At 40.9% G+C, this 15,571-nt stretch overlaps 1 protein-coding gene across 3 annotated transcripts in view; it reads left to right on the forward strand.

The window, feature by feature from the left end:
* PTPRG (protein tyrosine phosphatase receptor type G) overlaps positions 1-15,571 on the forward strand; it is a 621,190-nt gene that overhangs the window by 488,830 nt on the left and 116,789 nt on the right. For all 3 annotated transcript variants that reach the window (XM_077822059.1, XM_077822061.1, XM_077822060.1), the window contains exons 9-10: positions 11,950-12,134; positions 14,272-14,380. In XM_077822059.1, the coding sequence (XP_077678185.1) occupies positions 11,950-12,134; positions 14,272-14,380 (294 nt within the window). The remainder of the gene's footprint in view (positions 1-11,949; positions 12,135-14,271; positions 14,381-15,571) is intronic.

Genomic DNA, 15,571 nt, shown 5'->3' on the forward strand with positions numbered 1-15,571 from the left:
GCCAATGCAAGGAAGCAGAATCTGGCCCTTTATTACTTCCATTGCTATGATACTGTCCGTTGAATACATGCAGTGTGTGTGGATTTTGTGTTTGCAGTGTGTTTTACTTAGATTGAATCATTCTGATACATTGCATGGGTTATATAAAGTTGGAGGAAGGGGTTGTTAGGAGACAGAATATGCAGGTTTCATATTTGCCCACTTCCTGGTTAGTCTTTAAAATGTGCTTGATTTCTGTATTGTTTGTAGACATGTTTCTCCTGGTCAGAGCGACAGGTTGAAACTAGGACTGTCAATTAATTGCAGTTAACTAGTGCGATTAACTCAAAAAAAGTAATCACGATAAAAAAAATTAATCACGATTAATCACACTGGTAAACAATGACAGGTTTCAGAGTAACAGCCGTGTTAGTCTGTATTCGCAAAAAGAAAAGGAGTACTTGTGGCACCTTAGAGACTAACCAATTTATTTGAGCATGAGCAATAACAATAGACAATTAAACAATAGAATACCAATTGAAATGTATTAAATATTTTGGATGTTTTTCTACATTTTCAAATATATTGATTTATATTACAACACAGAATACAAAGTGTACAGGGCTCACTTTATATTATTATTTTTATCACAAATAATTGCGCTGTAAAAATGATAAACAAAATAAATCGTATTTTTCAATTCACCTCATACAAGTACTGTAGTGCAATCTCTTTATTGTGAAAGTGCAGCTTACAAATGTAGTTTTTTTTGTTACATACCTGTACTCAAAAACAAACAATGTAAAACTTTACAGCCTACAAATCCACTCAGTCCTACTTTTTGATCAGCCAATTGCTAAGACAAACAAGTTTTTTTTTACATTTATGGGAGATGCTGCTGCCTGCTTCTTATTTACAATGTCACCTGAAAATGAGCACAGACATGGCACTTTTGTAGCTGGCATTGCTAGGTATTTACGTGCCAGATATGCTAAACATTCGTATGTCCTTTCATGCTTCGGCCACTATTCCAGAGGACATGCGTCCATGCTGATGACGCTCGTTAAAAAAATAATGCGTTAATTAAATTTGTGACTGAACTCCTTGGGGGAGAACTGTATGTCTCCTGTTCTGTTTTACCCCCATTCTTCCATGTATTTCATGTTATAGCAGTCTCAGATGATGACCCAGCACATGTTCCCTTTAAGAACACTTTCACAGCAGATTTGACAAAACGCAAAGAAGGTACCAATCTGAGATTTCTAAAAATAGCCACAGCACTCAACCCAGGATTCAAGAATCTGAAGTGCCGTCCAAAATCTGAGAGGGACAAGGTGTGGAGCATGCTTTCAGAGTCTTAAAAGAGCAACACACTGATGCGGAAACTACAGAACCCAAACCACAAAAAAAGAAAATCAGCTTTCAGCTGGTGGCATCTGACTCAGATGATGAAAATGAAAATGCGTCGGTCTGTCCTGCTTTGGATTGTTATCGAGCAGAACCCTTCATCAGCAAGGACGCGCGTCCTCAGGAATGGTAGTTGAAGCATGAGGGGACATATGAATCTTTAGTGCATCTGGCATGTAAATATCTTGTGACACCAGCTACAACAGTGCCATGCGAACGCCTGTTCTCACTTTGAGGTGATATTGTAAACAAGAAGCAGGCAGCATTATCTCCTGCAAATTGTAACCCAACGTGTTTGTCTGACTGATTGACTGAAATAGGACTGAGTGGACTTGTAGGCTCTAAAGTTTTATATTGTTTTATTTTTGAATGCAGGGTTTTATGTACATAATTCTACATTTGTAAATTCAACTTTCATGATAAAGAGATTGTGCTACAGTACTTGTATGAGGTGAAGTGAAAAATACTATTTCTTTTGTTTTTTACACTGCAAATATTTGTAATAAAAATAAGCATAAAATGAGCATTGTATTCTGTGTTGTAATTGAACTCAGTAAATTTGAAAATGTAGAAAGCACCCAAAAATATTTAAATAAATGGTATTCTATTATTGTTTAACAGCACGATTAATCGCTATTCATTTTTTTAATCAATTGACAGCCCTAGTTGGAACTATTGATCGGATAGCACAAACATCAATAATATTGTTATCAGGCCTGTCAGAAATCAGCCAGAACAAACGTTCTGATACCTCTGTCTGCTGTTCTGCCATGACAACAACAGCTGCTCTGTCCTGCCGACCGGCCGCTCCCACTCCTCCCAGACACCAGGGAGAGAGGAAAAGAACCATCCCTCCGGCTCCCAGATAGCATGGCAGCCCCCTGCCCTTTCCCAGCCTTCTGGGGAGGGAAGGAGAAGAGAGACCCACAGTGACGTAGCTGTTACTCCTCTGCTGGTCTCCTCACACCCACTGCTGCCCAAGTAGCTCCCTCTCCCTAGTGCAGCATGGGACCACTTTTCCTTTGCAGCCCTATCCATGCACACGATTTCCTCCTCAGCAGGGAGAAGAGCAGGGCTGAGCAGGGCCTCACTTTCTTGCTACAGATCTGGGGCTCCCCCACCCAGAACTGGATTAAGGCAAACCATGGCTCTAGCCACCCCAAGACACAGACCCTGGGACTTTGCTCCTTACTTAGAGTGTGGGTTGCAGAGGGATCCCCCTCCCTGCCCAGAGAGGCAGGGGCAGCAGCCTGGATTCCCTATTTTCCATCGGAGTGGCAGTAGGAACTCTATTCTGTTTGAGGACAAGCAGGGGTGTATTTTCCCTCCAGAGGCAGCAACAGCAGCAGGCCCCCTCCAACCTTCCCTCCCTTTCCTCAATATTTACTTCAGTGAGTTTGCTGGGGTAGATGGGTGGGCTGGGTCTGCTGCATTTTCAAGCTTTTTCTCTCACTGCAGACCAGAGATTTGCATATAAAAACAAGTAGAAATCCTGGTGTATTCATGTGACTCTAAGAAGCAGTACCCTAGGCATGGATCAGAAGTGTCTATGCCTTAATCCAGCTCTGTCCTCACCAGACACGTATCTGGTGTGTCTTGCTGACGGGAGGGCAAAAGTTTAAGAGACAGCCTGCTAGCCTTCTACTCTGACTACATTTTTGGCCCACAGCCCTTCTAGTTCTGAGTAGGGTTCTTCCGAGGGTAGGCTGGCACAGACTCCTTACTCCCCCACTCCTCCGCCGTCATTTGAAAGTTGGAACAGGAAGTATCCTCCACATGCTGTGAGATTTTTAAATAGATCGCAAGTATGAGTGTGTGTGTGTGTGTATAAGACTACTTATCTATCTCTGTATGCATATACATCTTTTAATATAGCTTGTGGGTGTATATAGTCAGATTCATAGGTTTGAAGGCCAAAAGGGATCATTGTGATTGTTCCAATGGTTAATTACTTTTTTTACTGTTAAAAATGTATACCTTATTCCAGTCTGAATTTGTCTAGCTTCAACTTCCAGTCATGGGATTGCATTATACTTTTCTCCGCTGGACTGACGAGCCTATTATTAAATATTTGTTCCCCAGGTAGATACTTATAAACTATGATCAAATCACCCTTTCTCTTTGTTATACTAAATAGGTTGAGCCATTTGAGTCTCTCATTCTAAGGCATGTTTTCTAATCCTTTAATCATTCTCATGGCTCTTCTCTGAACCCCTCCAATGTATCTACATCCTTCTTGAATTATGGATGATAGAACTGGACACAGTATTCCAGTAGTGGTCGCATCAATGCCAAATACAGAGGTAAAATAACGGCTCTACTTTTACTTGAGGTTCCCCTGTTTTTGCATCCAAGGATTGCATTAGCCCTTTTTGACACAGCATCAGATTAAGAACTCATGTTCAACTGATTCTCCACCATGACTCCCAAATCTTTTTCAGAGTCACTGCTTCCCAGGAGAGAGTCCCCCATTCTGTGAGTGTGGCCTTCATTCTTTGTTCCTAGATGTATTCATTTACATTTAGCCATATTAAAACACATATTTGCATGAGCCCAGCTTACCAGGTGATACAGATTGCTCTGAATCAGTGCCCCGTCCTCTTCATTATTTACCACTTCCCCAATTTTTGTGTCCTCTGCAAACTTTATCAGTGATTTTGTATTTTCTTCAAGGACATTAATAAAAATGATAAATAGTGTAGGGCCAAGAGATGATCCCCACGGGGCTCCCCCTGGAAACACACCTGTTTGATGATGGTTCCCCATTTACAATTACATTTTGATACCTAGCCATCTTTTAGTCCATTTACTGTGTGCCACGTTAATTTTATATCTTTCTTATTTTTAATCAAAATGTCATGCAGTACCAAGTCAAATGTCTAAGTATATTTTATCAACACTATTGCCTTTATTAAGCAAACTTGTAATTGCATAAAAAAAATCAAGTGAGTTTGACAGGATCTATTTTCCATAAACCCATGCTGACTGGCATTAATTATATTACCTTCTTTAATTCTTTATTAATCAAGTTCCGTTTCAGCCACTTCATTATCTTGCCTGGGATCGATGTCAGACTGACAGGCTTCTAATTGCCCAGGTCATCCTGTTTACCCTTTTTAAATATTGGCACAACATTAGTTTTCTACCAGTCTTTAGGAACTTCCCCAGTGTTCCAAGGCTTATTGAACATCAGCATTAATGGTCCAGCAAGCTCCTTGGCCAACTCTTTTAAAGCTTTCGAATGCAAGTCATCTTAATCTGCTGATTTTAACATGTGTAACTTTAGTAGCTGCTATTTATCATCCTCCAGGAATAATAGTGGGATGGAAAAAGTGTTATCATATGCTATGACTATGTCATTTGTTTTCCCCCAAATACAGAACAGAAATATTTATTGAACACTTCTGTCTTTTCCGCATTATTATTGATAATTCTACCATTTCCACCTAGTAATGGACCAATACCATTGTTGGGTTCTTTTTGTTCCTAGTCTATTTTTAAAAACTCCTTCTTATTGTTCTTAACTCTGCCAGCCATAGATTTCTCCTTGCCCCTTTGCTTCGATTATCAATTTTCTACAGTTCTTAGCTTCTGACCTATATTCATTGCTATCAACTTCCCTTTTCTTCCATTTGCTGTATATTATTTTTTAATTTTGTATCGACTATCTTCACTTCTCCACTAAACCAAGTAGTATGGCCTTCTTCCTCAATGGTGGTTTTGGGGCATCCAGTAAAATATTCCAAAATAATTCCCAATTATCATTCGCATTTTTCTGACTAAATTCTTCCTCCCAGATGATTTGGCTCATAGTTGTTTTCTGCTTTGTGAAATTGGCCCTTTTAAAGCATCTGTGTGTGTGTGTGTGTGTGTGTGTGTCTATACACGTATATGTGTATATGCATATATTTATATATATATAAAACTGGTTAAATTTGATCAAGTCATGATACTTGTACCTAACTTACCATTATTTTTTAGTTCTGTGATCAGTTCCTCTTTATCTGTCAAGATGAGGCCTAATATAGAATTCTGTCATGTTAGATGCACACTTCTTAAGGTAGGAAATTATCATCTCTGATGTTTAGGAATTCCAACGATGTTTAGTACTGGCAGCATGAGCCTTCCAGCATACGTCACTCAAATTGAAGTCCCCAGTGATCACACTGTATTTCTCCTACACAGTGTAGCCAGGTGCATAATGTGCTGGTCATGCTGATCCCTAATATGATTTTGTGGCCTGTAGCAGACACCAACTAATACCCCATCTTGTGCTTTATCTGTTAGGACATTGATCCATAAGCATTCAAGATGATTTTCTTCTGAGTTATCAGTGATTCGGTAACAGACAAGTAGTCATGTATCTATTGATAGTCACGTGTATAATATGCCACTTAGGATGAGGTAATATTTAGGTTCTAAACGGCAGAGCCATGTGAAAAATAAATGTATTCCTTGTCTTGTAGCACTTCATTTGGTCTCTGCCCGCTAATCCATCTCCGCAGGATTTATTCTAACATACCAAACCTCTGAGCAGCTTTGATGCACTCCGGGTTTTTAAAATCATTTTGATTCAGAAATGTCTCCTTTCCTCCATCCACTTGTGAATTTCCTTCAAAAGTCCCCTTGCCCAAGGACTCTCCTTCCTTGCACAGGCAAGATTGCGTTCTTCACCAGCCCTGGCTTTTCTGTGCACAAAAATGTCATGACTTTAACATGCAATATGTCCCAGTTCTGCAGCAACAGAAACCGCGATTTATGCCTTTTGGGAAGGAAGAGATTCCCAGCTTCCCAAAAGAGGACACAGTACATCCAGAAATAATAGTGATGACATTTTTATGCATAGAAAAGCTAACTTAGAACATTTCTAGGTTTTGATGGATCTCTCTCAGCCCTGTATTGTTGGATTCATAGTACAAGTAGGCTTGGAAGGATTCGATTTTTATCATGAAAAGTCTATAACCCTCAATTTCATTGTACGCACAAAAACTGAGAAAAAAAATTCCAGTGATGATGATCCAAATTTACAGACAGGCAAAGTAAGAAAAACGCTGCTTGAGAGCTTATTCGAGTTCAAGACTATTTGCTTTCTATATTTTGACACGCAGTGTTGACAATTTGTGTTTTAATGGTCATAAAGTTTAACTTTTTGAATCTCAGCATCTACTGTCATTAAATTCTCTGACCTCCTCATTGTCTGACACACACACCCTAACTTTCCCCAACTGCGAAAAATTAAATTGATAAAAATCAGGGGGGCTCTGAAAACTGAAATAAATAAAAACAAATGCTTAAAAATAAACTTTTATATTATCTGACAAAATTATAAAAATCAAATTCCACCAAGACAAAGTATAAGGCATCTGGCTTTACAAGAGGAAGCGATACAAGAAATAAACTCAATGCAAGTTTTAAAACATTCCTTAAATAGGTTTTCAGTAACACGGCTATCGTAAGCAAAATGCAGGCTGGTGCAGTGTGGCATAGAAATTTATCAGGGTAGAACTTCATATGTCACTACCTGTGAATAAGGTGCCTATTCCAAACTTCGTCTGCTAAAACCTTTCTAGCACACTGCGTGACCAAGTATATCATATAGTTAGTCATAGGTATGTCTTACATCGGTGCCTTATTCCTGCTAAATCAGGTGCATCTTCAGAGTTACAGAGGAGGGCTGCCATGACCTCTGGATTAGGCTCTATGGGGATTGAGTAAGGAAAGTCCCAGAGAGGTTGCATAGCCAAATACAACGCAGAAATCAAATGAAGGGAGAGATGAGTGTGGAGATGTTACATTAATTGTATTTGTTCCAGACCATTTGAATGCTTTTAATATGAAGGAAATAATTCTCTGTTGTGTGGCTGACCTGGCTGGTGCTGTAGATTAAGCATATGACTGTGTTGTGCTTTGCGGTGGTGGTGTGCAAGGGTGGACAGAGGACATTTACAGAACTCCCCGAGAGTGAAAGGGGAAAGCAGGATCTCTCCATAGTTCAGTGAAAGCTAGGGGAAGGAGACCAGCCGTAAACCTCATTTTTCTCAGGGGGGCCATGATCTGCAGTGTAGAGGCTGTGTCTAGTCCCCAGGAAACCACCACAAATGCTGCCATCAGCTCTAGACGTCAGCTGAGGTTGCACAGTGTTTTAGTTCAGAGCAGCCAAGTGCACTCAGAGCTCCTTCCCTTAGAGCGACTCCCCGTCATCCTCCTCCTACTGCCCTTTTGCAGGGGACACAGAAGGCAGACACTATTTCTGTTTGTTCTTGTTGCACCAGCCCAGAGAGGAAGAGATGGTCCAGTTAGGGTAATAGCCGAGAACTTGGAAGACATGACTTTGATTCCCGGCTTCACCACAGACTTCCCATGTAACCTCGGGTACATCACTTAGCCTCTCTGCGCCTCCGTTCCCCTTCTGTAAACTGTGAATAATAACACAGCCTACTTCATGGGGTTTTGTGAGGGTTGTTGCATTATAGACTGTCAGCTGCTCAGGTACTACTTTTCTGGGAGCCATATAAGATACATTTGTCCTGAAATGAGGACTGGCTGTGGTGGTTTTGTGTTGTAACAATTCCAAGACCTAATACTCTCTTTATCACTGCCTATCATGCTGACCAATATTGTCTCATTGTTACTTTGCCTTCCCCGCCTGTCTGTCTGTCTCTTGTCTTATACTTGGATTGTAAGATCTATGGGATGGGACACATCTTTTCTTCTGTGTCAGTACGGCGCCTAGCACAGTGGGATCCCAGTCTATGACTGGTTTCAGAGTAACAGCCGTGTTAGTCTGTATCCGCAAGAAGAACAGGAGTACTTGTGGCACCTTAGAGACTAACCAATTTATTTGAGCATGAGCTTTCGTGAGCTACAGCTCACTTCATCGGATGCCATGACTGTGGCTCTTGGGTGCTATGGTAATATAAATCATAATTATGGCTGAATTTGAAGGAAAGGCATGGTAATATTTTCTCTTAAAACAGCTGAGATCTGTTATTTCAATGTCAAATGGCTTTTTTTAAAGAAATCATCAATTCACTGGCTTGTTTGCTCATTTAGCCTGAAAAAATCTTGTTTCTTTTCCGTGTATTCTGTTCAATGCAGAGTAACATACAAACATTTTTCCCCATCTCCTCTCTGTATTTGTATTTGTCGTTCAGCTTTACACTTTGCAAAATCAGTAAGGGCTCTTTAGCATCCTAAAATATTGTTTAAAAAAACCCAGAATCTGTGAATCTTCTCTTTCCTAAAATGAAAGACACGCACAATATGGAAAGGAAAATTGGCTCTCTAGAAAATGCGGATAGTTTTATAAACAGTCAAATCATGTACTTTTTCTCTCCTTTCAAACACTTGTTACATTATTATGTTCTGTTCCAATTAAATCATCAGATTGAATTATCAGATGAAATGTTTTTGATTCCATTGTTTCCTGAACAGGTTTGGTTAAATTAATAAACCATATGTTTCATTTTGTAAACAAGAAAGGGGAAAAATCCTGTTTTGCCCATTCATCAATCCAGAAACCCTCAAAATAGAAGATGAATAGAAAATGCTAGTTAGTACATAATCATAACACATTCTTCCCTTGTGCCCCAGAATAATTGGAACAAAGTCCTATTAAATCATAAACTTTGTGAATATTCTTTACTGTGAAATAGCAACATTATGAATTCAGTATCCTTATAGCGGGCCTGGGCCCTGATCTTCCAACCATTCCATGGCCTGATCCAGCGGAGTCTTTTATCACATGTGTTAGTGAAATCAGCAATGGCATTAGAGCGATTAGAGCCACGCACTATGCTTAACTGGATCAGGGTTCAGGTTCACAACGTTGGAAACAATGGCAGCTCTGTACACAGAGTGGCTGCAGGATCACTGTCAGGCTCTTAGGCACAAGTCTCTAAATGAGGAGTCAACAAAAGCTAGAGGGACATTACAAGTATTTAGGGCCTATTCAGCCTGTTGTCCCTTTATTTTATGTCTCCTGTGATGATTACTGGAGAATTGCTTTTTAAATCAATCCTTGCTGCAGTAAAACAAACTCCAAGGAGGCCTGGATGGGCTTCTTTTGAGACTAGCCACTACTTAACTGGATAGTGTGTTTGCTGCTGATTGACACAAGCTCCCAAGATCTAAGCATGCCCCCAGTTCCAAAAGACTTTGAATGGAATGGAACGATAAAGCAAGTATCGTCAAGGGGACTGTATGGGTTAAGTGCTCTCTTTTTCTCTGGAGAGAACTAGATGGCTCCATTGGACACTGGATAGAGTCAAACCTACCGGAGGTGCCTGTGTTGCAAAAAGGGAAAGTTAATGCCTCGGCCCCCACCTAAACTAGCCCACACTAGGTAGACGGAACATGAGCCCCATGCAGCCACTGGCTCACGCTGTAGGGCTAAGTGTTGAAAGAACAGAGCACAAGTAGGAGAGAGGAACAGGCAGTATGCTCAGAGGAGAGAGACAGAGGCCAAGGGTGAGAGAGAGGAGCTGTTTCTTGGGAACAGTGACTTAGTGGTGTCCTAATTGCGGTTTCTGGAAGTGTCATTGCCGGTGGTAGGCTGCAGTTTTGGCCACCTCCATTCAGAGTAATCAGGACATTTGCAAATAGGTAAATTACACTTGAAACGGCCACGAGTTTGACTTGCCAGTTTCTTTTGCAGGGGGAAAGTCTACTGCTACACATCAATTGCTTCACAAGCGTATCTCGCAAAGACAAGAAGATTCTGTTCTCTCATTTTGCACCCGTTTGTTATAAAGCGAGGGTGACAAATGCACAGGATACATTTAACAGGTCCATCACACTGGAAATACTGGAGATGCACGTGTTTAGCCATTTGCAGCATGTTTTTCTGGATAAAGCACGGGTGTTTGGTGATGCAGCAGCACGTGACATGGCCAGACAGGAAACCCAGAGCTGGAAATAGACTTCATTTTCTCCCCAGTGCAACTGCAATTCTTCAGGAGTCAATTGTTTGTATGTGTACGCTCAGGGAGCCAAGTTAAGATGGGTGTGTTTTCACTTGTCATGGAAAGTGGAAGTGGGAAGGATAATATTGGAAACAGTGCACAGACTTAGTGGTCTGGGTGACACCCTGAGCCTTTCCTGTCAGCAAAGGCCAGATCCTTAGTCCCTGCTGAGTGTATTGAGGTACTGTAGCATGCAATTCTTTGTGGCTCAAGGGTTATATTTGGAAAGAGGGTGTGAGAATTTGTCCTGAATTATATATTTTAATCACGACTCTTTTAAAAGCTTGGGAAAATATATAGCCCTTATAGCAGGAGACCAGTATGTACTTTATAGACAGCATATTAGTGCCATCTAGTGTTCTCCATTCATACGCCTTTACATTTCAGTTATTAGACCAATATTTTTTTGAGTTATCCTGAATGGGCTGAGCTCTTGAGTGCATACCAGCATAGAGCATACCCAGGGTCAGTGCCCATACCCCGTCCTCCTCTTTTGTAGGCATCTGAAATAATGAGCAGTTCAGCTCAAGCTAGGCCATTCCTAGGTTTTCCCTCCTGGACATTCCCCCCTCAAATCCTAGCACACTCTGGCCAGAGAGCAACTTCTACCTTCTTTATATCTGAGGTGGGATTAGAAAGCCACAGCTTCCAGAGCGAGGCAGCAGGAGTCAGTCAACAGTTCCACACAAAGAAAAGGAGTACTTCTGGCACCTTAGAGACTAACAAATTTATTTGAGCATGCTCTGCGACCCCCGAGCATGCTCAAATAAATTTGTTAGTCTCTAAGGTGCCAGAAGTACTCCTTTTCTTTTTGCGAATACAGACTAACACGGCTGCTACTCTGAAACCTGTCAGTTCCACACAGCGTTCCTCCCAGAAACCAGCTAGGAAGCATCAGCCAAAGAGCTATGTGCCTGGTTACTGACATGCCCTTTCTTCCTTTTGTGACATTTGAATGACAAGCAATGTCTATGTTTCCCTGCAAAGCAGGTGAAGAAGAGTATAAAATATCCTTAGTTTATTATGCACTAGTGGGCATAAAAAAGAAACCATATAGTGTCCCAGTAATAACTCTTAGATCTGATATAGGGCATTGGATCTTCAAAGTGTTTAGCAAACGTTAGCTAATTCTCCCAGCACCGTGTGAGGCAGGGAAGAATTATTGCTCCCATTTTAGGCATCAGGCAATTATAATACAGGAAAGTTGCACAGGGAAATTAAGACCCAATGGTTTAAAAGTGCACTGAGCACTTGTGGATGTGCAGAACTCTCAACGTGCAGAGGGCGGGATATGTAGGCCCATCCGGGGAGTGAAGATTTTGTGCTCATTTGTAAAATAAATAATTGGGCCTAAGCAACTTGCCCAAAGCCACAGACGTAATGGGCCCTATTGTCTGTTATCCTTTTCCTGCACTTGGCACAGGAAAGCAACTGCAAGTGGTTAAAATCCCATTGGTTTCAGTGTAACATAGAGTAAGATATTATAGAGCTTGGGTAAGTGTGTCAAAAATCTGGCTTTTTAATGTTAAATGCAATTATTCTCCTATTCAGTTTCTCTCTGTTCTTCAGGAGAGCTTCATGTCTGATCCCTTTTGTTTAGTTTGCAGTACTCCCCCAGTCAACATGAAAGTGCAGCCTGTGAACAGAACAGCTTTGCTAGTAACTTGGAACCAACCAGAGATCATCTACCACCCTCCCGTTATGAACTACATGATCTCCTACAGCTGGGCTAAAAATGAAGATGAAAAAGAGAAGACTTTCACCAAGGACAGTGACAAGGACCTGGTAAAACTACAGCATCAGCAATTGACCTTAGTCTTAAGCTAGCCTTACACTGTACTTTCCTCAATAGGAGGTGGGGTACAAAAACATTTGTTATATTGAAATGAAGGGTTAGTTTTTTAAATCGCAGTGGATTGCTTTTCAAATATTCCTTGCTAGTTGAATTCTATGTAGCACATCACCCAGTATACCAGAGGGTTAATTTATCGTTCACATGGTGGGCACAAAGGGAAATGGGTAGGCAGGTATTTTTTTATATACGACTGTTGAAAACTAGCTGGCTTTGGAACCAGCTCCACTCACTCTGAAAACCTTTTTGGCTTATGTGCAACTCGCTGTTTTCACAGTAAGGACTGATCATGCAAAATCTGTTACTGGACTAGTGCTTCCCACTGTGCATAGCCCATTGAAGACTATTGGGACTGTCCCTGGTAGGGTTTGCAAGATCCCGGCCTGGGAGCTGGGGATGCAGTGGCCCAGGCTGCAGCGGAAAAAAGGAAGTGTGCCTTTTCCACATAGATTTCTCTGCTGGTGAGATAATAGAGGGAAGGGCAGAACAGTTCAGGTGAATGTGGAAAATACCAATCCACCAGCTCCATTTACGATTGGATCTGTTTGTCATTCTTGTCCAAGTGGAAGCAAATACTGTACTAGTCTTTAACATTCTTTGCATATAAAATCAAAGTTATATATTCAGGTTTGAAAGGCCTCCGTTTATTGTTAATCAAAGGAAGTCTCTGGAATAAGGAAATCAGTAATTGTATATGCACATGAAAATGCAAGAGCACTGAGAGAAATTTCTAATGACTGTTATTTTTTTTCAAATACACAGTCCTCTGGGCCCATTCAATCAGTTATAGAATAATACTTCTCTTACTCTTTCAGATGAAGATTCTTTTACTTCATTTCCATTTATATTTTCAATTTCCCCACTAGACATTGTTATCTAGGTCACATTAGGGATTGATGTACTTCATGAAATCAGAGAGGAATCTATTGAAAGACACTCAAGGTTATGAAGGTTGTGATGTATTGTAACCTCTCTCTTGTCATAACGTCACATGCTTAAGGGAGATTTTTTTTCATCAGTAATGAGAATGGAGTACATTAAACAGCAGGGACAATTTGGGCACAAATACAGTGTCTTTTTTATATAAAAATAACGAAATATGCAGGGAATTCAATGAAGTGATAGCTTGAAGTGAATGGCAGTAAACCCAGCTCTGGAAAAGGGGTAAAGGAGGAGGTAAAGGATTCAGCCAAAGTTTAGATTAGGGCCAAGAGAGAGGCATGGCAGAAAAACATCCTTTGACAGTGAAATATAATTTACTGTCAAAGTACTTGCACTGTGGCAGAAGAAATTGGGAAGTCCAATTGCTTGAGACATTTGAAACTAGACTAGAAGATAGTGCACTGGCCTTGCAAATGACCTACACTGATACTCAGTGCTGTTAACTTCCTCTGCTGCAAGGCCCAGAGAGGAGCAATTGCTGGCAAAAAGGAGATCAGGGAGCACACAGAGAGTGAATGAATGGCTGGGTAGCCTGGCAGCATCTCCAGAGCATCCATGTGCATATTCAAATACTCACGTTGTAATGGTGATGGTGGACTGGAAGGCGATTCCCAGCCCAGGGCAGCCATTCAATGTGGGGGCACCATATGCAGCAAATTGCCCCAATCATCCCTGCTGTTCCCTGCAGAATAAAGCTCCTGGCCTTGATACTATGGTGGTCGGTAGCTGTATGTTCATATCCCGGTTGATGGGAAACACCCTTTTCTCCCCCACCACATGTTTTTATTTTAATTTTTAAAAGATCAAGTAACCTGCTCGCAGGTTTTTGAGCAGTGAGGAGTCGCAAACGTGTGTGTTAGTGTGGTAACTAACGCATCATGGGGGAAATTCTCCCCTGTGCAGAGAGCTAGCACAAGCCCTGTGCACCACTTAAGTCGCGCTAAGGTCTAGCAGCTTACATGATGCGCGGGCCAGCAGCTGGACCTCTGCACAGGGGTTAATGTCGCCCTTTAGAAATAGTCTTGTCCTACGTGTTCTGTGTTAGCACAGTGCTCTGTATTGTACAGATTGATCATGGAGAGCCCTTTGGGGAGGCAAATCTGAATAATATCTATTTCTTTTAAACAGAAAGCCATCATTAGCCATGTCTCACCTGACATCCTTTATCTGTTCAGAGTTCAAGCAGTTTGCCGAAATGACATGCGTAGTGACTTTAGCCAGACAATGCTCTTTCAAGGTAAAAAAAACATCTGTTTAAAATTGTGATTTTTTTCCGCCTGCTTAACATTCTTTTGCTGACCAAAATGCGTACACGGAATAATATTACAAGGGGTCTGGGTGTTATAAACAGTGCTAATTTCCAACTCTGATCAGCTGAGGTTAGCAGAACATTCATTCAAAAGAGAAGGGCTCATTGGCAGACTCTTCTCAGTGATAGGTTGTCAACTCCTATAATTACTTTCCATCTCCCGCTGAGTGATCCTTTAGAACCTGGATTTGATGATCTCCGGAGCGTATAGCAAGTCCCTTTTATTAGCCCAGGTTTTCCAGAAGGAGGAGATTTGTGATGAGTGTGGTCTTGGCTTTGATGGCTGTGAGAATCCTTTGTTGGTATTGTACCAATTTGTTTGTTTTGTTTTGTTTAATTATGTTTAAATTTTGTATCTGAGTTTAGAGCATGCTTGTCAGTGCCTTTTAGAAATCTGACTGAATATAAATATATGTAACCTTATTTAAAATCAGCCTCTAGCTACCTAATTAAAAAAATAAATCAAAGGTAGCATAGCCCACTGCTGTGAATCATAAGAATTACTGTAATCCACATGTAGCAAGGATTAGGTCTGGTTAGTGTCTGTATGGGATGAAGGAAGGCCCAACCTTACAAGACAACAATGTGCACAGATTCTTACTCCTGAACACAGTGTCATTGATCAACAAAACCAAGATAGTTTAAATTGGTGACAAAAATTGTTTGTCAAGCTCTCAGCTCTCATACATTTCTGCTTCAATTACTCTGAGTAGTGTGATAAGTCTGAGACCAGGAATACAACTTAATTTTTAAAAATTATAAATCCGAGTCATAAGAAAAAGCAAAGAGTTAAGTCACTTGAGTCAGAAGTTATCCATTAAATTAACAGAGACATTTTTAAGGGTGACCTTTGGAGAAATATGGGGGTTTCTAACCTCTGATAATCTGATAATCCTTAGCAGCTGAAACTGTCTATGAAAAGTCAGGCAATGGTCACGATTCACTTCTCAGATCCACAAGGTGCCAATTTTGTCTCTGGTTAGGGTGACCAGATAGCAAGTGTGAAATATGGAGATGGGGGTGGGGGATAAGAGGTGCCTATATAAAACGGAGCCCCGAATATCTGGACTGTCCCTATAAAATCGGGACATCTAGTCATCCTACCTCCAGTATTATGTT

The sequence above is a fragment of the Eretmochelys imbricata genome, chromosome 7, assembly GCF_965152235.1.
Source record: "Eretmochelys imbricata isolate rEreImb1 chromosome 7, rEreImb1.hap1, whole genome shotgun sequence".
In the NCBI taxonomy this organism is placed as follows: Eukaryota; Metazoa; Chordata; order Testudines; family Cheloniidae; genus Eretmochelys; species Eretmochelys imbricata.